Below are 27592 nucleotides of genomic sequence, written 5' to 3' on the forward strand. Positions count from 1 at the left end.
TTGAGGGAGGGGGACCCCTGTTTGTTGGATTTAGATACACGCCCCTGCCCTCTCGATATGATTTGATTCCTTGAGCGTAACATGGCTGCACCTGCGCCCGCACGAACGCCCAACTTGTTCACGCCCCATCATTCCTCTGCCTCCACCCAAATACAGTCGAGTTGGCAAACTACTAACTCGGGTCTAGGCGCCGAGCGAACCGCTCTGATCCAAATTTGACTCGTCTCGGTCCCGCTTCATCCGTTAGTTGGAGGGACAGGATCGGAAGCTCTTCTCGCTTGATTACCAAAGTTATGGACGATGTGGGCCCTCAGAAGATTTATTTTTAAGGTTTTGGAATCTGTTGGAACGGAGCCTGGAACAAACCGGGCGTAGGCATCAAAGGAAACACGTGGCTGGGTTTGATGATTTGTCATCTTTAACCTTCGAAATGGGCTCAGTCCGCACGTGTGAATGCCACAATGGCAGTTGATTCCGGACCAAGACAACGCCCTTCAAAAAAAAAAAATATTTTTGCCTGGATTAATTAAAAAAAGCCGAGGAGGAAAAATAGAAAAACGAACGCGAAACACAAACCCGTCTTTTAAAGCCGCTCCTCCTCGGGCTCCATTTGTTCTTCATTCTGCGACGCCTTCAGCTGTCGATCTGTCTACGAGGCCAGCCGGCGATGGACCTGGAGTTGGAGAAGCTGTCGGCTGTCAGGGTGCTGGGTCGAGGCGCAATGGGGACGGTCTTCCTTGTCAGGAACGAGGAATACCCCGGCAGGCCCTTCGCCGTTAAGGTCGTGGAGAAGCGTTCTCTGCATACGAAATTTGACGCCGATCGTCGCGCTCGCTGGGAGGTGTCCGTGCTTGCCCGCCTTGCTCATCCCTTTCTTCCCACCCTCCTCAGCTCCACCGAGACGGATGAATATCTCGCCTGGGCTATTCCTTACTGCCCCGGTGGTGACCTCAACGTCCTCCGTTATCATCAGACCGACCGAGTTTTCTCCCCCTCCGCCATTCGTTTCTACGTCGCCGAGATCATCTGCGCCATCGAATACCTCCACAGTCTCGGCATCGTCTACCGCGATCTCAAACCCGAGAACGTCCTTATCCAGGCCTCCGGCCATATCATGCTCACCGACTTCGACCTCTCCCGCGTTCTAGCGCCAAGAAAACAAAAAGTGGTTACAACGGTTCCCTTCTCTCCGTCTCCGGATCCCTCACCACCTCGCCCGAAACACCGGGGGCATTTAACGCGGATGTTATCAATCGTGTCTGAGAGGAGCGGGCTAAAGAAGGCGAAATCAGCGAGAGTTTCACCCGTAAGTCGTCGGAAGCAGAGCTTCTCCGCCGGGGAGCGGTCCAACTCGTTCGTGGGAACCGAAGAGTACGTGTCCCCGGAGGTCGTCCGCTGCGACGGACACGAGTTCGCCGTAGACTGGTGGGCACTCGGGATATTGACGTACGAAATGGCCTACGGGCGAACACCCTTTTACGGGAAAAACCGAAAGGAGACGTTTCGTAACGTGTTAATGAAATCGCCGGAGTTCATCGGGAAGAGATCCGCGCTGACGGAATTAATATCGCGGCTGCTGGAGAAGGACCCGACAAAGCGGTTGGGTTACGAGAGAGGGGCGGCTGAAGTGAAGGAGCACGCATTCTTTCGCGGGCTACAGTGGGACCTTCTACCGGAGGTGTCTCGACCACCGTTTCTGGCTTCGACGGAGGATTTGATGGCTGCGGAGGCGGAGGACACACGTCACGAGTTTAACATCGTGGAGTACTTTCAAAAGCAGAGGGTGCAGCCGCCGTCGTCACCCGTTGGATCGCCGTCGTCGATGCCGTCACCGTCGATTGACTGCCGGCGTAGCGTATCGTTCACGGGATTCTGACACAGAGTTCGTTACGCCCTTTTTCTGCTTTTGTACATATACAACAAAAACACCGAAACGCGAGAGGGATCACGGATCACCCGGATGTTTTGCTAGCTGATTAGAAAGACTAATTTGTATCGTAATTATAGATTAATTAATAATAATATTTGATTATACTGGGGGGTAGTGCGCACCCCAGTTCATGTGGACAACACCACGGTAGACGTGCCGTTTTTTCAGTGCGTAACAGTTATTTTCCGTTTCTGAAATGTTTCTGATACGGTAGAAGATCCTTTCCTGGATTTACGGAAGCGGAGAAGCAACGCAGAAAGACGACAGAGCCGGAGAAGGCACCTGTCCGTCCAGAATCCGGAAGAAACGAAATTAAACAGAACGAACTCGTCGCCTCGAGACTGCGAATTCTTCTTTTGTTATGCGATCAGAGATCGTCAAAGCGAAATCATGGTTTCCACATACAGGAAGCAAAAGGTGGATTCCGAGTCGGGGGGAAAGAGACGGGAGCTCGTGAGTAATCCATGTCAAGCTTTTGTTGCAGCTTATGAAATGGTTGGGATTATCTGCTGGAAGGAACTTCCGAATCTCAAGATGAAGCCTGTTATCATGGCGCCCTTTTGGTTTTGTCTGAGATCGCACTACCTCCACCGTAATCAAGAGTGACACATTGTCTTCTCAGTTGTGTGAGGAATGGAAAGAAAAGATCGACGAGGCCGGGCAGATGCGGTTTTAAGCTTTTAAACCGCTGTTCATGATGACGACACTCGAGTGCTACGACCCTTCACCGACTGATACGTTACATAACGTTGAGCGAACGACGTCAAAATCGCCGTTTCGTAACGTCTACTGAATATTGAGGAATTGGTTGGATCTATTTTGCCGGGAAACTTTTCCCAAGTGAAGTATTTGCAGAAGATACTACGATGGCGACTTGGAAGAGGAGAGGCAGCGGACTCGCCTTAATCGGGGCTTTTATTTGCTTTCTGTCACTGATTTGAAGCGACCATGGGAGGGAGGGAGGGAGGGAGGGAGGGAGAGAGGGACAAGGGGTGCTAGAGACCAAAAAGCTCCCCTGTCTCATTAGGTAAACAGCCTCGTTTTCTTTACTAGCCGCTTCTAATGGCGGGCTCCTCTGAAAGTGGCCTTTCATATCCCCGAAAGAAGACCATCCTGCTCGCTGTCTGTCGGTTGCCATTTGTGAAAATGTTGAAAAACCGAAATAAGAGAGCTTTTTTTGTTTCTTTTTTCAGAAGAAAAAGAAAAGGTTGTGCGACGTAATGGGTAAGGGAGCAACCCACGGCTCCACCATTGTTGTCCCTTCAATCCCTCTCTCCCTCTCTCTCTCTCTCTCTCTCTCTCATAGACTCTCACCGTCTCTGTACGGAGACTATTACAGAATCAGAATTAGAAGTAAAAAACACAAGACGTAGAAAACGAACGATGGACACGAGAAACCTTTCACTGTTCTACGAACATCCTTGTCGTCAATCCCTGTCCAGTCGAGAATCTCTCCCACGCCGTCCTTTGACCCCGAATCAATCAATCAAAACCATCTTCGTTAATTTCTTCGTTTTCCTCCGTCGAGACGATGAATCTATTAATAGCTTTAATTTCCTTTCGCCTGGTCGAATATGTGACCGCAGATTGAACTTCATGAGCGATCAATGTGAGCACTATTGTACGCTACTGAATTGTCGATTCGCCGATAATAAATGGGCAACCACCTGCAGCGATTAGATGCCACCGTATTTGCAGCAGATCTTTTCTTGAACGGAAAAACGCCCCTTCTTTTTACCCTCGTCACTGGTTTCTTAATATATAACCATTCCATTTCGGTTGATCGTGGAAGGGACTGCGATCATCTCCCAGAACTACCGCCGCAGTTGATTGCAACACCTGCAGGCTGCATGAACTCTATCACCAGCTAGTATCGGAATACAGAGTAATCGAATACAACAAATTTTTATCTTGTACGGTTATTTGGGGACATAATTTAAGATGGGCCTCAACCCCCATGTGGCTTCAATAACTCTTGGTTGTCGCATCCATGGGTTCCGCCCCTCCATTAATGCATGAAATTTTAGGAGAGAGAATATTACATTGATTAATTGCAATTTGGTGCTTTATTTACAACAAAGAGAGCACGTTATTAGAGTGAGACTAAACTAATTCAGTTTGATTTTAATGAAAAATACTCATATTATTTTATTAATAAAATATTGTATTTATTTAATTATTTTATTTTAAAATATTGTATTTATTTAATTATTTTATTTTAAAATATTAAATATTATATTAAATTACTAATTCAAGAGTAATAATTAAGATATCATAAAAGTAAGAATTTGATCAAGTATCTTGAGTAAATATTTTTGTTTAAGTATTTTAATTTTAAATTAATTAATTAAATATTTTTATTTTGCTTTGTAATTATTTTATTAATTTAGACTAACAAAAATCTATCTTATTTTATTAATAAAATACCTTATTTATTTATTTATTATATTCATTTACTCTTAATAGTATATTAAATTACTAATTTAAGAGTGATAATTTAGATTTTGTAAAAGTAAGAATTTGATTAAGTATCTAAATATTATAAAAGTAGCCATATTTGTTTAGGTATATTGTTTTTAATATTTAATTAACTTAATTTTTATTTAAATATTTAAATTATTTAGCTTATTTTGTTAATTACAACTTTAAAATAAAACTATCTTAATAAAATTAAATCTATTAAAGTATTTTATTAATAAATTCATTATCCACTTTCCACTAATTTTTTCATTGTGCGCATTAATACATTAAAGTACTTTACATTGCACTTTTCATTAAGCACACTAACACAAAAAAACAATTCACTTTCACTTTCCACTAACCTCCCCCCTAACAAGAAACAAAGTAAACAACTACTATAGAAAACAAACAGAACTCAAACACTTCTTTTATGAGACTTCATGTAAGTTCCACCGTATTAATTTTTCCATTATGAGATTCTTTCACTATGAGAGTAATGTCATACTCCTCCACATTTGCCTTCAAAAGATACATGGTGAGGCCCAATCCATCTCTCATAAGTTTATGTAGGAGAACCATCTACTACTTAATCAATTAACTCACTGAAATTTGATTACCATATGAGCTTATGTCTTTAAAATAGGTGAGTCCACCAAAGGGGGGTTAGTCCAAAATAAAGCAGAGATGAATTACGTGTGCATTATTCCGTTAATTCATTCAGGTTGTTAGTCCAAAATGATATTCTTTATTTGAATCACACCAACTAATATTCTCAGGGGAAAATGGGGGAATCGTGTTTCATACCTATTTTTCAAATCATCCACATGAATCGTGCACGGGACGCATTTCTCCCTCCCCCGAACAGATTTTTTCCCCTCATTTCGCTCTGTTCTCCCTCTCTCTTGGCCTTCCTCTCTTGATATTTTTTTCTCCCACTCTCTTTTCCATCTCGATTTTTCTCCCTTCTTGGTTGTCCTCCCCCGGATTTTTTTTCCCTCTATCTTCTCCCTCTTAGTGTATCGTTGGAGCACCACCTCTGTCATTGTTGCCTGCTGGCCCGCCATTATCGGCACTGTGAGGAAGATGACGCATTGGTGTCGTGAAGAAGAAGACGCTGGTTTAAATTTTACTAAGTGATGAAAAATTAAACCAACGTCATAACTTCATTATATTTATTTTTTAAAATAATCCATATTTTTTATTTATATATATATTTTATTTATTTAGTATATCTATTTTTAATTATTGTATTAAATTAGTGATTTAATAGTCATAATTTTTTTTTAAAATAAACATTGATAAATTTGTTTGGTTTAATTATCCCATTGCTATAATTAATTAGACCAATGGTTTATTTATTTATTATATATTTTTTTATTACTGTATTAAATTAGTGATTTTCAATTTTAGTATATCTTACGTTATTAAAAAAATTATTTATTTATTATATTCACTTAATTTATTTTTTACATTATTTATTTGTTTTTTATAATTTATTATAGTCACACATAATTATTATATTAATTTATAATAAATTGTTATAATTAAGTAATATAATATAGTTTTTCATTAATTAGTTTATTAATATATTTAAATATTACACATTAAATCACTTATAAGTATAGTAACAATGTTTATTTTGGTTAATTATCTGTTTAGGTATATGTTATATTTAAGTAGATTACAAAAAATTATTCATTCTCTCGTTTATGTCATAATTTTCATTTTGGGTACTAACACTGAAATTTGTTTTTTAGTGCTCTTAAACTCATTATACTAACACGAGTTAAAAGTTGAATCAATTCATTAAAATTTTAACTTCTCTCTCCCCAACCAACAAAGTGTTTGGAGCAGTGAACTCTTTTTCATCCACCGGTTTCTTCGGTGCAAATTGTGGATCAAATAATCCACTTTCTTCATTATTTTCCTTTTTGCCATCACCACTGATGCTAGACCGGCTCGCTAGTGGGGTTGAGGAAAAACCCGAGTCGGTCCGACCATCACCATTAATGCTTTAGACTTTAGTCCGAAGAGGTCAGGTCCGTAATTTTGCGCTCCTCAATCAAGTAGGGTATAAAAACTTATCGTTGATAAACTAGGGTTTTCTTTAGCAGCCGAAGCAACTTTAGTGTTTTGGGCGTAGGGAGAGCGCTGCAAAGATGGTGGAGAAAACGAAAGGAAGAAAGGAGGAGGTTGTTACCAGGGAATACACTGTCAATCTCCACAAGCGTCTACATGGATGGTTAGTTAATGATTATTTCAATCATTTTACCTAGTTTAAGCTACGGAAATTCTCTTATCTATTCACGGACCATTTCGTGATCTTTTGTTTGTAATTGTGTCGAATCTGCTTCTCTTCACTATAGCAGCTGTGTTTTGATGTTTCAGGTGATTCTTTATCTTTTTTAAGCAAGCGGATGTTTCTTTATAGCTATTATGTATAACAAGACCAGATTCATGCTGTTCAAAACACTAAAAACAAGTCTAGATTCAATAACGTGCAACAACTAAAGGCATTGTTAGTAGTTTAGAATTGTGTGGGGGAGCTTGATGCTTTGAATTCGTTTATATGTCGTCAAGTATATGGTTGATCTGAGGGACTGCTAACGTTTTTGTGTTTCCCATTCCCGTATTCCCCTTCTGTTAGTACTATTAGTATTATTTTGTATCCTGTCCTGTTTCCATATTTCCTGGAAAGATCTGAACTGAATGTTGCTATTTATTCATTTTAGCCTCTAATATTACATCACAGCTCTTTTTTTTTTTTTAATTTTTTTTTTTGATTTCGACCTCAAGGCGTTTCACCTTCCTCTGCATTTTAAATGCATTAATAAAATATTGATTGGAATTTACATTTCTTTTAACGGCTCATGAGCTTGTAACTTTTGGTTCTGAGTTATGCAAACTTGCTTCTGGTTTTCTGTCATTTTTGGGTGAGAATGACTCTTTTACTAAATGATCATAATAGTTTCAGAATTAATCTTAGCCATGAGCAAATATTTGTGGGAGCTGAGATCGTTGTTTTCCTTGTCTGACCTCCTAAAAGTCTACTGGTTATATACCATGTGAGAATGAGACTGGATTGGATAGACCAGTTCAATTCTGTTGAACTGGATCATTGCCATGTGATTCTTACACGCTAGTACACTGTTCTTATCCCCTAGCTGGTGCACCATTGAAATGCCCTGGTTCAAGCCATCAATAGTCTTTGAGTTGAATCTTCACAAAGCAAAGTGCTTTATGGATTTATCTTTGCTATGAACTACTTGCCTTCTTACTGTCCTTTCTATGAGAAAAAAACTGTATTAAAGCATTAAATGCATTGTTCATTATGAAGTGAACATTGTTCGCCCCAATTGTTGAACTGGGTTGAGTGGTAGGTGGCAAAGTGGTGGTTATATAGCTGGTTGGATGTTAACAGCATTGTGACATGGTACGATTTGGAAATGACTTTAAAAACAATTGTTGGTTTTCTAACAGTCCAGGTGCTCCTTAATAAGGTTATGAATTTGCTAGATGTGCTTTCTTGTTCATCTGCGATCTGAATGTCCTCTATTTCATTACCAAATTTAGTTCTGAAGTCGAGATGATATTGATAGTCAGTAGCACCGGGTCAAATATTTTTATAAAATTTCTTGTGCATGGCTTATCTTTGTCATACGTTAAAAAAAAAAAAGTCATTTTGATTGTGGCAGGTGGGATTATCTTCTCTATACAAGTAATCTTTTTATTTTGTCAAAGTCTTTTTTTTATTTTTTATTTGAATTCTTTCAAATAGTTATAGTCTCTGGTTTTCTTATACAGTTAATTGTCTAAATTTTCTATATTCGTCATTATGAGTTACATGTTTCTGTTAAGGTTAACACTGTTAGTTTTAACTGATGAATAATTTTAACTAGTCAGGATTCCAACACCTTCTTGCGGGAAGTCTTGGAATGAGATTTGTATAAAAATAAGTTTAGAGCCACTAATATGAACAAGTATTCAGGAGGATGCTTTTAGTGTGTGATTTAATCCTTGAATTGGTAGCCTTTTTATATGACTGGTGCTCTGCCTTATTATTGTATAAGTGCTTTTTGCCCCCTCCATGCCTTCTAGCTAGCTCCATTCATGATTTTGGTTGCTGTATGTAGTGGTCTCTTTTGGGGTCAAATTACTTCTTTCGTGAATTGCCTTGGTAATTTTGTAAGATCTGATCTTTGTTGTTGAGGTGTGTTTGTTATGTGCATGATATTTTATTTTGAAGATTTTTTGCATGTTTTTGTTTTTGAACAGCACATTCAAGAAGATGGCTCCTAAAGCCATCAAAGAGATCCGGAAGTTTGCTCAGAAGGCAATGGGAACTACAGATGTGCGTGTTGATGTTAAGCTAAACAAGCACATTTGGAGCAGAGGAATTAGGAGTGTCCCTAGACGGGTACGTGTGCGCATTGCTCGGAAGAGGAATGAGGAGGAAGATGCTAAGGAGGAGCTCTACTCACTTGTGACTGTTGCTGAGATCCCAGCAGAAGGGTTGAAAGGTCTGGGAACTAAGGTAATTGAAGAAGGGGATTGAACTCAACTTTTATGTTAGCTAGCTGGTTTTGAGTTAAATTTATTCAAGTTTAAAATTTTGATGCAACTTGTATTGGAACCGAAGTTGTTTAGACTTATGTTATGCGTGAGGTTCATACTTTATTGTGCGTAGAGCACAAATTTGCTTCCCACTTTTCCTCCCCCCTCGTATCCAGAATTAATAGTTCACTCAGTCTTTGACTATGCTATCTTGGGTTCGTCTCTTTTTTTTTTTCCAATACCCAAAAGGTTCGTGACCTGTCAGGTTATTTGAAGTTTGTGGGGTTGGACATTTAGCTATCTACTGCCCAAAGCCCCCCGCGTTGAGTGGGCCTAAAGATGTGGTCATTTATCCTGAGTTGTGCCACAGGTTATCTTAGTCTTCTTTGCTGATTTCTATTTCACACTATACTCATGACTCTTGTGATGTATCAGTATGTGATGTGAATTTGCAAGTCTCGCTTCTGCTATGATAATGCATCAGCAGGTCATTCAACTTGAAAGAGAGTCCTCAGGCCTTGCGAAACACTAAATTGAGACGGTTAAAGCTGCACCATGCACTCCCGCTTAATTAAGATAATAGAGCAAAATATTTTCAACAATAGTTCACGCTGGTGACAAGGTGCTGATCAAAGTCTGTAACTGACTGTGTACAAGGTACAAGCTGTTGTTCAGAGTTGTGTATTTTTCAATCTTGCCCCATGGTCTCCCAGTCATAATGATATGAAGTCTGAAGATCAAAACCAGTACCGATAACAATTCCCCCGGAGAAGGAGCTGAGAATTCTATTCTGAATGAACATGTGAACTCAGAAGTAACCCCATCTGCGCGGGTAGCCACCACCGCAAGCACGCCGCCTCCCATTCGCCGGTGGGGTGAACGAAGGCCAACGAGATTGTGCCTCCTGCCGGTCTTGGCTCTGCAGAAGAAACTGGATTCTCGGCGCGAAAATCTGCTTGAAAAGCAACAGAAACTCAAATTTCCTGTAGAAGATATAAATAAAGATGCGACTATTTGGGTAACAGAACCCTCCATTGTAGATCCAGTTTCCTTTACAAGCAGTGAAAGCACTGAAGTGAGAAGCTGACAAAGCGAATGAAGAGTAGTAACCTAGTAGTAATATCTCTTCCCCGAGATCTGCCACACGAACCCATCCCTTCTCCTCGTTTTTCTCGGCTCCGTTGTGTCTGAAAACCTCGATGCCTACTTCCCCATGAGTATCGTAAAGACGATTGCACCCCACGACCTGCCACAACTCTCCGTGAATAGATTCTACCAGATACCGCTTACTGCTATGGTAATCTTTCCGCTCAGGCGCCGCAGCGAATTCAATCGTATTTGGGGAGTGGCGGGTATTAAGATCGCAGGCTACGACTCTTCCTCGATAGTCGACAGCGTAGAAATGCCCCTTAGAACAAATCAGGCCCGCTATATCCTGAGTTTGATTTATGTCCAGAGCTACCCATGCGTTGTTCCCTGGTTTATAGAAGGCTAAGCATTTCTGTTGACCGTAGAGGGCCATGACGACGAAGCCAGAGTCGGAAGGTGAAGCGGGTGGCGACGATAAGACGGCCTTCCATAGGTGCTCCATCTTGTCGGTAGAGTACTGCAGAGCAGTGAGAGGAGGAAGGGGGATTTCCAATCCGGTGAATTGATTGAAGAGGGAGACTGTGCTGGTACTCTCCACCGTAATATTATTAAATTCTTCTGAAATTATATTTAAAATAATATTTTTAAATAGAATATTTATAGTAGAAGTTACCCTGTTTTAAAATATTACTTATAGATTTTCTTATTAAAATAGATATATTGTCAATAGTAAATATATTATTATTTTTTATCAACTTATAATTATAAAATAGAGATAATGGCAATATTGTAAATATAATAAAGAAAATATCGTTATTTTAATTAGAGTAACTTTTTAAGGAATCAAAAGTTAAGAACAAGCAAGGTTGGTTGGACTTGAGTCCAGTCCCCTTCTAGACTTCTAGTGCTACAAGAGTCATAGTAGTTCAGCCTTTGAACTCGGGCAACCCGGTTCAACTCAGGGTAACCAAACTTAGGTTTTCTGAATGAACATCGGTAACCATGGTTAGGAGGGAGCGCTACCAGGTGTCACTGGTTTTTTGCGATCTCTCTGCACGTTTGAGGCCTTTGCCTAAACAGGAAAGCATTTGCTGGAGAGCCAGAAACCAGCCCAGCCCCAGCGCAGTCTGAGAGAATCTCTTTGGGGGAAGAAAAACTCAGGCTACCTATAAAAGCTAGGCGTCGGGACGATAACAGCCGCCAATCAAAACTCAAACCGCTACTCAGTGTCTCGGAAAATCTCTGAAATTACGATTTGAGCTTCCTCGTACTTTCTTCCTGAATGTTAAGCTGCGCGCTCTCTGATTCTTCGAGTCTCGACCCGCTCCTGAGATTTTTTCTTCCCAGTTGTGACAGCAAAAGAAAATGAATTCCGTCTCCAATCTTGTAACATCGTTGCTTGTTACATGATAGGGCGGAGTGGACGATGATCGCAACTATTCGTTTTTAGAGTCTTAGAGTCTTCTAAACCCGATTGCTGCATTTCCCCCCTCTGGAGAATCTGACCTAGAAATCGCAGATACGGCAAAAAAAAAATCAGGGATTCGGCCGCATGACTGATTGGACGGATCTTCCAGAGGACGTGTTAGGATCGATAGCGAGACGGATACCCCTAATCACCGACTTTATTCGTTTCGGCGCCGTATGCTCGTCATGTCGCTCCGTTGCCGCCACGAATCGACAACATCTCCTCCACCAATTCCCCTGGCTTCTTCTACCGGCTGACAACACCGTGTGTTCCATGAAGCGGCGTGTTTACACCCTCTCCGATTCGAGAGTTGCAAATTTTCATCTGCCTGTTCCTCACAACAAGCGCTGCGTCGGTTCCATAGGCGGGTGGCTCGTCACTGTCGACTCTCGCCTGGATATTAAGATTTTCAATCCCTTCAGTGGTGGCGAAATCCCCCTCCCTCGTCTTTGTTTGTTATCGAAGCTCGACCCGATCGAATTGCTGTCCAAGGTGGTATTATCTTCGCCGCCTACTTCGGCGGTGGACCGTAACTTCATTGCTGCGGCGATTTGTGGCCAGATGCTGGCCTTCTGGAAGCCGGGGGAGGAGACCTGGAATCCTCTGGATTGCGATGTCGAAAATATCGAGGACATTATTTACCACAAGGAACAGTTTTACGCCGTAGACAATTTCGGCAAAGTATTGGTCTGCGATCTTGCTTCTCCGATACCGGATGCGACCGAATTTGCGCCGAGACCCAACCCTGTGCCCATAGTGCGGACGAGATACTTGGTCGAATCATCGGAGGGGGATTTGTTGCAGGTCGAGAGAAGTATAGTTGTGGGGGAGAAGACGGATTATGAAACCATTGGGTTCGAGGTTTTCAAGCTGTGTTCCAATGATGGGCCAAGATGGTCCCGCATCACTGATCTAAATTCTGAAATCTTGTTCCTGGGTCACAATGCTTCCTTCTCGCTCTCAGCCTGTCACTTCCCCTCGCTTAAAGGAAATTGCATTTACTTCACGGACGATTATTACAGAGATCCTTATTACTATAGTAGCGATCATTTTCTTGGTGCCATTGATATGGGTATATTCGATATGGAAAAGCAGACTGTCCGGCCGCATTATGTGAGGAATGCCGGCGAGGTTTTCTGTGTGCCACCCATATGGATTACTCCGGTTCTACACTAGGAGAGGGGGGGGGAACAGAAGCCCTTTTATTTGTTTAAACGATTATTCTTTTTTCTTGTTGCTTTTACCCTAGTCCTAAGGCTTCAGGGGGTTTTGGAGAATTTCGTTTTGGTCCTCCCAACTGTTGTTTTCGATTAATCAGATGTAGCAGCTCAGTATACTAATTTCTTCTATAATATATATTACTGCTTCCAATTTCTATTTTTAAATTCTGTAGACATACAGGATACAAAACCTAGGATTAGGCATTCGCATTCAAGCAAACCAAACTTCACGTAGTAACTCGTATCTGACATTCGATCCACTTCGAGACACATATGAAACACTATCCTTGTGTTTTCCGTTTTCTCCTCCGTTCATACGAGGAGTTGCTGTTTTGTCAATGACGGATGCTATCGGACAATCCAATTCGTCCAGTTCCTCATCACTCGTGTAGCCCTTTCTTTGTATAAGTGATACATTTCTCTCCAGCTGTGCGTGCCCTCCTGCATCCCCTATCTTCACTGCCACGTCCGCGGCCGATGGTGGAAAGTAAACAACACCAGCCGCAATACAAGGGAAACTGCTAATCAAGTCTTTGTCTGATGATTGTAGTCTTTCCAACAGGCTCTGTATTCAAAATACCAATGTACTGGTAAACATTTCCTAGATAAAGCAACTGTTTATCATTAAAAATAACAAATAAAATAAAATTCCTTGATAGTAAGTAAGTAGAGCCCACCCAGTGGGCAAGACAGAGAGTTGGCAAATTTATGAGCACCTCCAAGACCTCCCTCATCTATCAATTTGAGTCATTCTACCCTATAATTAGATTAAACCAATCTATTCTTGGGAAATGCTAGTCATGAAGCAGTTTTTTTACTCGTGTATTATCAGCAGTGTGGTATGCTATTTTATATGGACAGAAACACCTTTTTCTATTCTTTTTTTTTTTTTTTTTTTGAGAATACAACAACATTTTTTCCCTCTCCCTTAGTCATAGCTGCCCAGCCCAACAGGACCGCCATCCTGCACCCATGAATCCATCATTATGGGCATCTGGAGCAGATGAATGAAAATCACCGAAGGAGAAGCCAGATCTGAAGTCAACGGAGGTCATGGTGCTGAGGACAACACACCACAACAACCACAACAGGTAGGTGATCGCAAACAAGCAAGGTGGTCAAGGCCAAGGTCGTTTAGGTAGAGGGCTTTTCTCCCATAATAATGTGGCTACTTTCATGGGTGTTATAACATGGCTCTTTGTGGACTATAGGGAGATAAGGTTCCCAATGGACAATATGAAAGGAGGTTCTGTTACAGAACTCACAACAGAGAGCAGGAGAGAAGATGGTAAAGATAAGTAGAATGGGAAAGAAGGAGAGTATTTGCTTTGCCTAGGTGTGTGGTATATGAGTTAAGTTTCCACGTTCAGAGTGAAATTTTTCACTCCATATGCACAAATTAGTTACCCTCCATACTGAACCCCTTGATAAGCAATCGGCAGTACTGCTCTCACAAGTTGATGTGCCTAGTCAGGCACTTTGGACGTGCCTATATCAGGCATTTCAGACCTTTTCTTTTATCAGCCTAATATGAACTAATCAAAATGTTTAAGAAAATTGAAAAATCATTTGAACAAAAACGGCAAATGCAGTTGAAGCTGTTTATTACCTCAGAATTTAGTGCTTCCAGGACACTCCCTGGGACAGGATCTGGACAAAATTCATCAGGGGTAAAATTGCAGAGGATCCGCTTTATAATAGGCAGTCCCAGTGTTGGACAGACCTAATTGACAAAAAGACCAGAGCAGGTCTTTCAGAAACTGATAATATGCAGTAAATGGTGAGAAATCTTCAGAAGTAAATCTATAGCACCTCTTTTCTGATGGATCTGTCAGCAAGCATGTCTTTTGGAAGCATCAGAAGATCACTCAAAGCATTGAGAAGACAGAAGGATTTGGGTTCTGCCTCATCTCCTATCCTATCCTTGTCCGCATCCTCACCATTGGTTTCATTTCCCTTAAAGGAATCATCAGCATCCATTCCGAATAGATCGGTCAGAAACCTTGACCAATTTCCAACCTGTAAGGTAGTAACAGCACAATGATTACCATGTCCAAATGCCACTTTATGATGACTATTCTCCAGACTGTTGTAGAAAATAATGAACCCTAGTTAATATTTCCAAGGATGCAAAGAAATGGCAAAAAGATAAGGCAAAGCAAACCAGACTTTTTGTTTTCCTAAATGATGTGAATTTCATTGAAAAGAGAGTCGAAATGGTAATATGCCAACAAATAAAAGGCTAACCAATTGCTGCTAAAGACAAGGAACAGCCAAAGAGGAAAAAAACAAAGTATTAAAGAAAGGAACACCCCTGAGAGAAAGCAACATTGATAGTAGGGCCAGATCCACCTTTTGTAAGCAAACTAAATGAACTAAACCTATTTCAAAAGTATAATGTAGTAGAGAATGGTCAAATTGCTTCCCATGAATTACCACAAGCAATAGCTTTTAGCTGTATGGTAACTCTAGATGATATATGTCTAGGATGCTGAAACCTTGTTGATGAAAGCATTAAGAATCAGATGGTCTGCAAGTCATGCTTCACTAACAAAATATGCTGCATATGACAATATTGGATCCCTTCTAATTTCTGTAGTAATAATATTTGAAACTTGCAAATGAGAAGCAATCAAGTCCAGGTAAAATTCCAAGCAAAACTTTCACAAACAATCTTGATCTACGTTAGTTTGATTGCAGCTACATGAAAAGTAAAGAAATTGGTAAACTGCTAATCAATGGTTAAAACATTATCTTGAAACTCCAATGACTCGAAATTGAAGCACTGACATAACAAAGAGAGGGAAATTATGCAGAGAGAGAGAGAGAGCAGAAAAAGTAGATTCAAATGATGTTGCCTGCTTCCTTCCATTCAAAGGCACCATTTTCATATGCTTTAGTAATGATTTTCTATGAAATACCATTCATAACTAGAGAAATTACAAAGCAAATTTCCTCTCATACACAGTTTAATTCACGAAAAAGCATTCACCTAGCCATCACTCCATTGAATGCTACCAATATCAGGATCAATTACAGGAAAAAGACAAAAGTCCTGTACATACAGAGTTCTTGAGTTGTGCTGCAGATCCAAAACTCAAGTCTCCAGCTGGAATAGGCAGGACTTTGGGATCAATGATGGGATCCGATACAGGATCAGTTGGAATCTCATGGGCAGACTCACGAAGAATTGCATTAAACATGGCAACATCTAATCTGGCCACACACTGTTCCATAACCTGTTCACAAAGACAAACTGTTCAGAGAAAGTATTGGAAAATTCAAGTTAGTAAGTCATTGAAAGTTACACTGATTCAAATCATCATCAGTAATAGGGAAACAGTAATTGAGATTAGGAATGATTAAAAAGACAAAACATGTGAATAAACAGTGGAGAATTGTATTGATTGTCATACCATTCTAGCTAACACAGGCAAACAACCGCACTCGTGCCCCCCAGCTCGAACAGGACAGAGTCTTTGGAAGGCATCCTGAAAAGCACTTTTCCAGAGATTGATAGAAAAACTGCCTTGCTGTTGATCGCCCAATGCTGGTCCTAACAATCTAAAAGAGTTTTTTTCTGTGTATATATCCTCTACCGGAGATTGCATGTGGGGAGTTAGCGTCTGAAGAAAGAAAGAAAGAAAATAGTGCCATTTAGATGTAAGAATCGTATATCAAACCTCAATGAGATAAATTAAATCATCATTCAGGGGCAGATGGTATGACATGTATGCATTTCAGGATGGTAATATGGATCTGAAACATCTACTGTTAAATGACTAGAAGGTAGAAAATGCACTCTTAAATAGTTTGTGCCATTACAAATCTAAAGAATATAAGCAGCAGGTTTGTCAAGTATATATCATCATGTCACTTGGAAGCTAAAAATTATTGAACAATTATGACATTACAACGGATAGAAGAAGGCACTGTATCACACAACAATAAGAATGACAGTCCAGCTATTCGAATGTGCAGCAAGCACAAATTCACTGATAACAGTCTGATCCACAAACCATACACTGGTAGTTGTTCAAACATCTACAAGCATTTCATAGTAAATGACAAAAGAAAATGAAAGGTATTTTTGTAGCTAAAATTCTTCCACTTGAATAAAGTTAATAATATTTGACTATCGATACTAATATAGTACAAGTAACACTGCGATCAGTTGTCCATGTAGAGGTTGAAGAAGTGAAGGATGAATACAAAAAATATATAACAAAAGAGGTTAGGCAACTTAATGTAGCTCACACTTCAGATTCAATAACACACCACAGCCTAACTCAAAATTATCATATCATGTGTCCAATGCAGCTTCTGTAAAGATAATGTGTATGAAGAGATTGTGGCTGTATTCTATAGAGCAAATCAATTGCTACCCAGATTAACGGAATGAATACATGCAATTCAAATGTCAATTGGATACTTGACTGTACCTGCACTCTAATCTCTATTGGAGAGAGTTCACTTCAGAGTAAAAGCAATCTTATTGTACATAAATGAAAGTTGAGAAGAAAAGCAAGCTTATTGTAGTTGATAGCCTAGTAATGTATATCAACAGAAGTCACAAGCCTGCTAGCATGAGTCCCCAACTTCACCTCAATAGATGTCTAGTACTCATCATGCTAATGCCAAGAGAGTAGAAACTAAAATGTCCAAAACACCAATTCTATATTAAACATCTACTGTGATTTTCATGCACAAATTCATGTAATATAAATTAAAGCTTACAACTTTTACCTGCCACCATACAGACTCAACTATACGGGAAAAAATCCAGGATTCAATCTTTTCCAAAGCAGCTGTAAATGTGCTTGTCTCTTGCCAATCATCTTCAAACTGTGTAAAACCAGAAAATTTTCCTTGTTTGTTAATGCCATTAGCTTTCCACTTCACTGAAGGCTGCCCTTCCCTTTTTCCACCACCGTTTGACTCAATAGTTCTTCCACTCAGATTTGATTGGTGTGAACTATTAAAAGCTTGAGAAATGATCTCTCTAAGGACAATTATGTTCGACCACCAGAAAGTCAACCTTTATGAGAAGAAATACATGTTAGTACACAATTAAAAAAAACTTTGGAAACAAAAGTTTAGGGGTGAGCTAGGTTCCACACCTTGCAACATCACTACCACATGATTTCGCAATCAGTACAAGTCCAGACACAGTGTTCCTTGCTATGCTGGCTCTCTTGTCCTGTGTCCAGTGCTTGCAAGAATGGATGTAAAGCCTTGAAAGACGCCTGGCAGGTGTGTGAACCTTATGAGCAGAGCTCCCGTGCTCTGGTACTACAGAATAGAGTGAAATCTCAAGGGCAGCAATTTCTCTCAGCTCCTCTTCAAGCTTCTCAATTCTCAGCTCCATATCCTCTATCTTTTGCCTAGTGTTCACCTGATCTTCACTTAAACCATTCCCAAGTGTATCAGTCCCTTCATCATCTGTTTCAACACTCTGACAACTGTTTGGTGCCTCATCCAGGAGATCTATTTCCCTGAATTCTTCATTGGCCTTATCATCGCTTCCTTCAGATGATTCCGATGGAGGCTGGGCATGAACTTTCATGTTCTTTGATTTGTTATCCATGGTCTTGGTTTCCCCGTTTTGGGATTTCTTTGGTAATGTTTTAAATTGCAGTGCATTTGTTCCCAGTCTATCATTTTTAGCTCTCCCTGCACGAGAACCACTCTCCACCAAGTGCTTGTTTGTCAGTTTTTTAGGAACTCTTGAAGGTCGCTCTTTCTTGTTTCCAGATAAGGTTTGAGATTCCCCATGTGATGGTACAGAATCTTTAACAGCCTCACCATCAGATTCTCCATCCTTGCATCCATCACTTGAACGATCTTCTCTTTCCTCTCCGTTATTTTTCTCTACCAGTTCACTGGCTTTGGCATGTCCAGTGCCCCCCTCAGGCTTGTCATTATCATCCACTACAGACTCCTCAGATCTGTCCATGTCATCCATATAGTGTACAACTATCTCCTCATAAATGTCAGATGAGTCCGTCTGGACATTCAAATCACTCCCTATTGTAGCAGAAGATGTTCTTGAAAGAGCGGTTCTAGAACTCACTTCCTTGCCATTCACTGCTCTGCCCTTGTCTGGGCCAGATTGTTTTGTTTGCTTGTGGTGAAGAGGCACCTGCTTTTTCTCTCTCTCTCTCATATTTTCATTGCTTCAACCCTTTTCAAACTGTACAAACGAGCAGACTACTAGTGAAGGCAAATGATGACCATATTAAATTACTGAATCCTCAGAAACCAGTTAAAGGATGCTCCATGAGTTCTTTACAGTCCAGAGAACTTTACTTGGAAGTTACTTTTCTCTGATCTACCTTGCCAGCACAAACAACAAAAAAATCTTAATAATTCAGAAGCTAGAAATTCAAGGGGTACAGATTCTCAGCTTCCACATGAAAAGAGAAACTGGTAATAGAACAAAACTAAAGATGAATAACCAAAGAGAAATGGCAAACATGCAGTGCAATCTAAGCGGATTCCAGAACTCAGAAATTGATAATGTCAATAAAATAGAAAATACCACCAAGTCACTATTTCAAGATGACTTGGAAAGTAGCTAAATGTGGCACTAGAAGGTATGCAGTTTTGCTTCACACTCTAACAGTGCAGATGCCTTAAGTTGGAGTTGCTGTAACATGAATAACTTAACAGAAAGAAGATCAAGGATCAAGAATGAACTTTAGCAAAGTTACTTATTGCAAACCTGATAATTGCCAAAAAGCCTCTAGGTTCAACAACCTAATAGTAAAAAAAAGATATGTTTCCTCAACATTTTCAAGTAAATTTTTTTTTCCCTAAGTCGGCAACTGCTTTCTTATAGCCAGCCATAACAGTAGCAAACCAGATCATAGCAGTACTCAGAAGCATCAGTTAAAGCTGAAAGTAAATTTGAAAAAATGGGTTAGTAAAAAGTAACATAGACTCCTCTAGGCCTTTTTATTTGAGGTAATGGGAGTATAATAAAGAAAGCTGATTTGTGCTCCACTCTTAAGTTTAGTTAAATTTGCAGTGCATTCAAGAACATCCAGTACCTTACCAGAGGATAAAATTAGGATTTCCACAAAAGACACTTTCCACTGCAAACAACTTAAAAATGTAAATCTAGTTCAGTACATTTCCAACTATCAACCAGTAGTATTTTCCAGAAAAAAAAGTAAAAAAAAAATCACCGATTCATCTTTTAGGGAGGAATAGGAACCATCGTAAATCCATTGTTAGAGCAATGTGTATATCAGGTATAATTCGACTGTACCCAGGACAAGTATCTCTGTATAAGGAGCTCGATAGGTTAAAATATTGCACTCATTCACCGATCCAAATATGTACATAAAAAAAATCATGTTAGCTAAAATTAGAATGAAGAAACCAACGAACTGTACCATACCTATGTGGAACAACTATAAAAATCAAGAAAGACAAAAGGGAAGACGCTGCAGCCTTTTCATTTTTTTCTTCTCTTTCTGATTTGCATAAATATGTTTACTATTATACCATTCCATTGCAAAAAATATCATTTTCTTACTCTCAGCTTCCAACGATCCATATCTGCCACCTATTTCAAGACCAATTTCTTGGGATTTTTCTTTTTTAACTTGGGAAAGAATTTCTGGGATGTAATCGTGGACCCAAACTGAAACAACAAGATTAGCAGAAAATCCATATGCTCTCATTTGCAAAAACATCGAAAAGTGGAACCCACAGATCTTCCACAGTGAAGGAGGACAGAAAAAGCTTCAGACAGAGGAAAAGTGGAGAACGCGAACTTATTGGATTCACAAAGAATTTAACTCCATCGCATTGAACTCTTCAATATCTGGATAAATGAAGGCGCAAGCGAGGTAAACAAAAGTACTCAACGGAGACGACGTCCAAGCTTTCACCAATTCTGACAATTACCAGTAAAAATAATGGCACCTAGCAAGGGTGAACTTGAAATTCAAAACGATCGTCAAAAAGAAAGGAAAATTAAGATGAATCGTGCGTGAAGTGGGTAAATTCAGATCTGGGAATGGAATCCTCTAGGATGTTAAACATGGCAAAGCAGGGTGTAATTTCCCAGAATGCTGATTTCAAGTGCACCAAACAGAACATTAGACAAGAACATGAATGCAGTAACAGAAACCTTAAAATCCGCATTTTCACGGAAACAATCCACATTAAATAACAAACTTTCTTCAAGCATTAAGCTATCCAGCGTCAAGCAGCCGAATGGAAAAGCGCCTTGAGCGAAATCTTAGCAAGAAACACGAAATTGAAACAAGAACAAGTTATGAAGGAAGCCTGAAGTTCAGTGCAATTTAAACATAGAGCAAGACGGAACTTCATCGGGAACTCCATCGCGAAGCAAAATAAAACTTCAGACCATACGCCCAGCGGAAAAAAAGGACAGGTCGTCGCGTTCTGCTCCGAGGAGGTATTTTAGAAAGGCGCGAGAAAAAAATCGACAATCCAGAAAGCCGAAAAGGGACGAACTGAAACTCACCATCATTGTTTACAGCCTCAATGACTGAGGAGCCTCCAATGCGAGGTAGATGTCCAGTAAGAACGGGGACTGACTATCACTGCCAATCAAACCAGATTCACTCTCGCACCATGAAATCCGTCCGACGGAATGGACAAACTAAAACAGCTACGTCAAGCTAACAGCTAGCACTTGGAATAAAAATTCGTAATCTTTATCACCGGGAAAAATGCGTGTTTTGGAGCTTCTGATGATAATGCTGTCAACTGGGGACGTCCTTTTAAAAGACGCAGCTGTTGGTACGGCCGGTCTGGCATTACCGGGAAAAGCTGTCGGTGGAAGGGGAGTGACCGGAGGTTCCGGTCGATTGTACTTGAAATTGAAATGGCCCACGTCAGCATTGCCCTAAAGCCCGAGTGTAGAAAAGTACAGCAAATTTGGAATAACTATAAATATAATCCAAAATGCGATCTGGCATTGTTTCCCGCCCGCCTGAGGGACGAGCGAGCCTTGATTAAGAATTAAGACTTGATAGACCCCACACGCGCACATCAACAAGTGACAAGCTACCTGACAAATCGCACCGCCCATAAATCTACTTGAAGATACGTGGTGCAGGCCATGTTGATCATGTTCAGTTATGAAGGTCGGACCCCCCAAGCCGCACCGACACAGGCTTCGGTCTGTTCATTACCGATTCCTCTCTTTTGCTTTCGTCGTCAAAAGTTCAAACCACAGCGAACAGATCCACCGTTTTGTTCCTTCTAATCACAGGAAAGCCGAAACAGCTACCAGTCTCAACAAACGAAAACGACGCCCTTCCTTCGGAAATCAATGGCAAATTGACAAGGACGCAGCAATGGACGTTTCTCAGATCTCGATCGCAATGGAGCTTCTCCGTTCAAGAATTCAACAGAGGCAGTAGGTAGGCGAATGAGGTTGTCTTATTAAATTTCATGTCTGAAAGTGGGACCAGTCACGAGGGAACAATAATTTAGTTAATAAGTGTGGAGGACGAAGCTCGTCGTCAGCAGGCCAGCGACTCCACTAGCGATGCAGACGCCTTGTCCGCTCCGACTTGAACAGATTCAGATGGGGGATCTGATATCAATTTTCTGTATCTGTACAGAAATCTCCCTGCTTCCGTCTCGATTCGTTTTATTATTAGGGCATCGGCGGCGATTCGGACAGTGTCTTGAAGGTAAATATATCCGGTATAAATCAAAGTAACGATTTGTCTCTGTAATTTGCAGTCTTCCTGCTTCTTGATGAAGCCAGATAAAGAGATTTGACGGAGCTTTTAAAAGCAAAATCGCTCCGCTCTTTTTCTTTATTCCTTTTTAACTTCTTTTTTTCAAAAGGAAAGGTGATTCTGTGATTTGAATTTGGGGATGATGAGGAATCCAATTGCCTACTTCTGAATTTGAACCATAATAGTGGAATTGACTACGCGTTTTGATTCTGGAGCAAAGTGGGAGTGAGGAGGGCCCGAATCAACGTCTTGGATTTTAAAAACAAGGCGGAAAAAGTATATGAAATTAGCAGATTCAGATCCAGACCCATCACCCGCGGTGACAGGATTATAAATAAAAAATATGTCAGTCTTTCTCTCTTAACCAAGTTTTATCTTAGGGCAGTATGCTTCTTAATTTGCTTCGATTATCCAGATGAATAGGATAATCAGGAAAATCCTCCCCAAGGCTGATCAAGCAAATCACTCTCCCCCTCTCCCTCTAAAGCCCGACCACATCTATATTGACATGATAACGAAGTTGAATTCTTCTCTCGTGTCAGGAGTCAGGAGCAGGGCACCAGTTTGCCCATCGGGCTCAGTGGACCCACAAAAACATGATTGAAATTATTTTTATAATTCTTTTTATTTTATTTTATACTATCTTTCTTGACTTTATTGGATTTGATTATTTATAATTTATCTTTCCTATTTTTTGGATTTGATCAAGTTCAAGGGATTAAATCTCCCATCCCTTCCCCCCTCCCTTGCCATCTTACATGCACGTACGTAAATAATTATAATAATTTTCATAAAAATTTGGAAAAATAATTTTGGTTTGCATTCTAGTAAATCCAAGTCCACTTTTCTTCATCCCCTTCTTCTTTTTCTCTGTTATTCTTCTCAATTCTCCTATTTTTCATCCCAAATCCTCCTTTCTTCCTCTCTTTTGTTTTGTTTTCTCTTTCTAATTCCAGCAATTAACTGTTAGATACAGCAATTAAAATTGGCGAAATAGAGAATAAATCAAACAGAAAGTTGTGGGATTCGCTAAATGATTGAATGTCAACCTACTACTATATCATCAACAATCGGCTTCTGTCGACTCTACCAGATAAAATGTACAGCTTCCCGTAGAAACTTTCCCCATCAAGGTAATCTTAGAAAACTTCCAAAGGCTAGAGACGTTTCAAAAACGAGTGTAGTTGTTATGATCTTCTTTGCATGCATTAGGCTTCATTTCACACTTGAGGAAACAACTATCTGTCCATAATCCGTGCCTTAATAAAAGTAATTTAGCCACAATGGATGGGAAACTGATGAGCTATTGGATCTCCATCTAATACTCTACACCCACACATAGACTTCAACTTTAGGGGTCTTGAATCGTGATGATAGTAACTCAATTTTGATAGTAACTCAAAAAGGGTAACAATGGTCGAGTGGGACTCTGAGGTGGTCATTATTTGAACCTTGCAGCACTCTCCTCCTCCTTGGTAGCTCCCACGTATCGTATTTATGACAAGAATTGAGGATTTATAAATTATCCTTGAACCCATGTCCCAAGCGAAGCCAACTAGTTGAATGAATTGTACTCACTGCTTCAGCCCATGGTATGCTTTGAAGCTCTGAGCACCATTAGAAGGATGTGATCAAGCTGCCTTTTGAGAATACCCCTTCTGCTGGTAAGTAGGACACGTTTTTGCCTGTAAAAGAAAGGTCCTTCAGGTCATTCGACCTAATGACTGGTATGCATGGAATTGAACCATCCAAGACTTTTCCCACTGCTTCATAACTGGAGTCCTGGACTCTTTCATCAACAATAATAGCATTCAGAGGTGGAGTGAGACTTTCTTTCCGTTGCAGTTTTACTATGTTGCCATGCATCATATGTTGTCAAAGAGGTTATTCTTTCCCACTTCACCAGCCAGTGAAAAGCCCTCATCATAGTTACCAGACTCATGGAGACAGATTTATGGGAATATGTCATTCCATGTGTTGATTTCCATTTTGGAATCCATTCATTACCAGTAATCCCCACAAGAGCAAACTCCTTTAACAACATGATGGAAGCGTTTACTATCCCTCAGAGATATATCCCTGCCATAAATCTTTGACACAAACTTTGCAAAATTGTGGCAATCAACACAAATGCGGAGGTTCTTCACCACCTGAATCGGTACAGTTTCGGGACTACTAATCAGCCCAATCCCGATAGCCAATTTTTCACTATGATTTAATAGTATGCTTTCCTTTTGTTCATCGTCCACATCATACAAAACACAACTCAAATCAGGAACATAACCAACCTCCTTAATCTTAATTGTTAATTCCTTTATTTTTGCAAATATTTCTTCCTTTCTTGGATGCAACTTATCACCTGCATGAAAAGTGTGCACCAACTTATCGAGCTTAATCCAGCTCCGTCCTGGTTCTTTCAGCATAATCTTCTCTTCCATCAAACCTCTCACTTTAATCACATCTTCCCATCTTCCTGCTGCGGCATAGATATTGGATAAAATTACATAATTAGTAGCATTTTCAGGTTCAATCATGAAAAGTTTTTGAGCAACATATTCCGCAATGTGCACATTAGCATGGACCCTACAAGCGCCTAATAGTGCACCCCAAATAGATGCTGTTGGTTCAAATGGCATCTGTTTGATAAATTCCAAAGCCTTTTCTAATTGCCCAGCTCGTCCTAGCAGATCGACAACACACCCATAATGTAGGTCTGTTGGTTGTACATCTTTCATGTGAACCAATGAAGTGAAAATATCCAAACCTTTTTCTACTAATCCTCCATGGCTGCAGCCAGATAAAACAGCCATATAAGTTATACTATCAGGCTTAATTTCTGTTTCATTCTTCATTAATGTGAAAAGTTCTAATGCCATTTCCCCTAATCCATGCTTTGCATACCCCAGAAGCATAGCATTCCAAGTAACCACTGTTTTCTCAGGCATATTTTCAAAAACTCTTATTGAATATTTCAGGCTTCCACATTTTGAATACATGCCAATCAAAGAATTTTGGAGAACAACATAAAATGGCAATTCGAACCGAATAATCATGTTGTGAAGCTGTCGACCATAATCTAAAGCTGCGAGACCAGATAAAGCAGTCAAAACACTAGTATAAGTCACATAATTTGAACGCATTCCTTCTTTCTGCAGCTGACAAAATAATTCTAGTGCCTCTTCATCAAGTCCCAGTTGTGCATGAGCTGCAATCATAGCTGTGCAAGAGACCACATCTCTTTGGGGTAGACTGCTAAAAATTATTCTAGCTTCGTGAATTTGGCCACCTTTCGCATACATGTCCAGAAGTGCACTGCCCACTACTGTATGCAACTCAAAGCTGCTTTTGATCAAAAGAGAATGGACTTGTTTACCAAGGTCAAGATCACTAGCTCTGCTACAAGCTGTGAGAACAGCTGAAAAAGTGAATTCATTTGGTGATACACCTACCACGAATTTTGGATTAATAGTATTAGGCTTTCATGTTCCATATCAACCACAGGCTAGATAATTCAATAAAAAGCACATAAAAGATTCCAGAGTTACAGACAGTATCTGATGTGTTTATCATTTGGGTAAGTCTAGATAAGAATTTTGAGTTCCACATTTAATGTTAAAAGGATCCATATAGTTTTGTTTACTCCCAAGGGCCAATCACGTAATAAATCCCGTTCACATACATTGGGCATGAATTTGCATATCCAAATAGTAATTAGACCTCTCTAATTCAAAATGAGGTCATTAATAAGGTGGTTGAGCTGATGCTATGAACCAGGGAATGAATCACCCTGGATAAGTCTAACCCAGCATGGACTGGTCAGTTCAAGAACTAATTGTAGATATGTATCCTCCTCTGGTTTAGACCATGCTGTAGATTCACAATTTTTTTTTTCCTACATAATTTGCAATATGAATGTTACTTTAGTATGTTTAAAGCTTGAAAGTCTAAAATCTCAAATTGCTGTTCTTTTTACCCCTCCCTCTAATTAATAGAACTTTTAGTACCATATCAGGGCCCTAGATAATTAAGAAGAAGTAAATAAAATATATAACTAATACATTCAATCAGAGCCTTAGAGGAAACTATGATAACCCTCATAAACTATATTTAGTCTTTCAATTTCCGATTATAATTTATAAATTTTTTTCCAGTTAAACATACATCATGCATGGCAACTTCACCATTGAATACTTTGATCCAACTTATTAACCTTGAATAAGACAAGGTTTGAGCCAATCATGCCAGATATTTAGAACAAAACTAGAAAATTTATGAACGCACACAAATATCAAATCCTAAATGAAGTTATTAATTTGATCATCTGATTGATTCAAGAGAACCCCAAGATGGAAGTCTTTGATCTCGAAAAGTGATTCAGCAATCTACTGTAGACTACAAATTACCCATAAACTGTTTTAGCAAATGACCAGATTTTGATCGCCATGGTCAACAAAACAAATGCTGATTAATGGACTTAATACACCAGAGAATAAAAAAAAACAATTTAATGGTGAAGCAACTTCTACTTATGTTCACTTGAACAGGGCAGCTTACAAAATGTAGTAGATTATGCATGTTATCATTCTTATATGTCCAATTTCAAGGACAGTCACTGGTGCAATTATACTCATCAGACAGAAAACATTCAAGAATACCTGTTTCCATCATCTGGACAAACGCTTGAAGTGCTTCCATAGTGCATCCGTTCCGTGTATAACCGGCAATCATGGTAGTCCAGGAAGCAACACTCGGCTCAGGCATTGCATCGAGCACCCGTTGTGCATCTCCCATCTGCCGCCACTTTATGTAGAAGGCCATGAGCCTATTACTAAGGTATACCCATGAAATATAATGGGTTTTTATCATGCGACCATGGACACTTTGACCTTGTCTAGCAGCATTCTGATTTATGCATTCCGTTAGGAGATACTCGTAGCATTTGAAGTTCACGTTTTGTCCCAGTGGTGGGATTCGTAGAAGCGGGTCATCTAAATGGCGGCTGACACTCCTATTGGGATCAGACTTTGAAGGGATTGAAATGTTATTTAGTCGAGGAAGCGGGAGAGTGCTAGAGAAGGTTTTAGAGTCGGCTACCGAAGAGAAGCGCTTGGTGTATATCTTTCTCATACGGATAGTC

The 27592-nt window shown here is 39.9% G+C and overlaps 6 protein-coding genes across 7 annotated transcripts; 3 read left to right on the top strand and 3 right to left on the bottom strand.

Moving 5' to 3' along the window:
- Positions 1-667: 667 nt before the first annotated feature.
- On the top strand, positions 668-2033 carry LOC137937645 (serine/threonine-protein kinase UCNL-like). The gene has a single exon (XM_068782753.1). The coding sequence runs from the start codon at positions 668-670 to the stop codon at positions 1874-1876; it is 1209 nt and encodes a 402-aa protein (XP_068638854.1). The 3' UTR covers positions 1877-2033.
- A 4475-nt stretch (positions 2034-6508) lies between these two features.
- On the top strand, positions 6509-9137 carry LOC137936890 (large ribosomal subunit protein eL31). The gene is made up of 2 exons (XM_068781838.1): positions 6509-6632; positions 8666-9137. Exons 1-2 carry the CDS (start codon positions 6550-6552, stop codon positions 8943-8945), a joined length of 363 nt encoding a protein of 120 aa, XP_068637939.1. The 5' UTR covers positions 6509-6549; the 3' UTR covers positions 8946-9137.
- A 378-nt stretch (positions 9138-9515) lies between these two features.
- Positions 9516-10629, bottom strand: LOC137936889 (putative F-box protein At5g55150). Its single transcript, XM_068781836.1, has 2 exons — positions 10055-10629; positions 9516-9896 (listed from the first exon to the last, which is right to left on the bottom strand). Exons 1-2 carry the CDS (start codon positions 10533-10535, stop codon positions 9730-9732), a joined length of 648 nt encoding a protein of 215 aa, XP_068637937.1. The 5' UTR covers positions 10536-10629; the 3' UTR covers positions 9516-9729.
- A 539-nt stretch (positions 10630-11168) lies between these two features.
- Positions 11169-12872, top strand: LOC137937536 (F-box protein SKIP23-like). Its single transcript, XM_068782601.1, has one exon. The coding sequence runs from the start codon at positions 11586-11588 to the stop codon at positions 12675-12677; it is 1092 nt and encodes a 363-aa protein (XP_068638702.1). The 5' UTR covers positions 11169-11585; the 3' UTR covers positions 12678-12872.
- LOC137937535 (uncharacterized) lies at positions 12834-21441 on the bottom strand. 2 transcript variants are annotated; one of them, XM_068782599.1, is made up of 8 exons: positions 21225-21441; positions 17842-19052; positions 17468-17759; positions 16138-16347; positions 15787-15960; positions 14534-14740; positions 14331-14444; positions 12834-13286 (listed from the first exon to the last, which is right to left on the bottom strand). In XM_068782599.1, exons 2-8 carry the CDS (start codon positions 18885-18887, stop codon positions 12933-12935), a joined length of 2397 nt encoding a protein of 798 aa, XP_068638700.1. In that variant the 5' UTR covers positions 18888-19052; positions 21225-21441; the 3' UTR covers positions 12834-12932. The 2 variants fall into 2 exon arrangements, with proteins under 2 accessions (XP_068638700.1, XP_068638701.1); XM_068782600.1 differs by having other exon boundaries at positions 17842-19056.
- A 2039-nt stretch (positions 21442-23480) lies between these two features.
- On the bottom strand, positions 23481-27582 carry LOC137937443 (putative pentatricopeptide repeat-containing protein At3g13770, mitochondrial). The gene is made up of 2 exons (XM_068782504.1): positions 27111-27582; positions 23481-25900 (listed from the first exon to the last, which is right to left on the bottom strand). Exons 1-2 carry the CDS (start codon positions 27580-27582, stop codon positions 24459-24461), a joined length of 1914 nt encoding a protein of 637 aa, XP_068638605.1. The 3' UTR covers positions 23481-24458.
- Positions 27583-27592: the final 10 nt, after the last annotated feature.

Source organism: Aristolochia californica, unplaced genomic scaffold, assembly GCF_029961685.1.
Source record: "Aristolochia californica isolate CCGP_79_NKW_82.1479 unplaced genomic scaffold, dmAriCali1.0.hap1 SCAF_7, whole genome shotgun sequence".
NCBI classification, from domain to species: domain Eukaryota; kingdom Viridiplantae; phylum Streptophyta; class Magnoliopsida; order Piperales; family Aristolochiaceae; genus Aristolochia; species Aristolochia californica.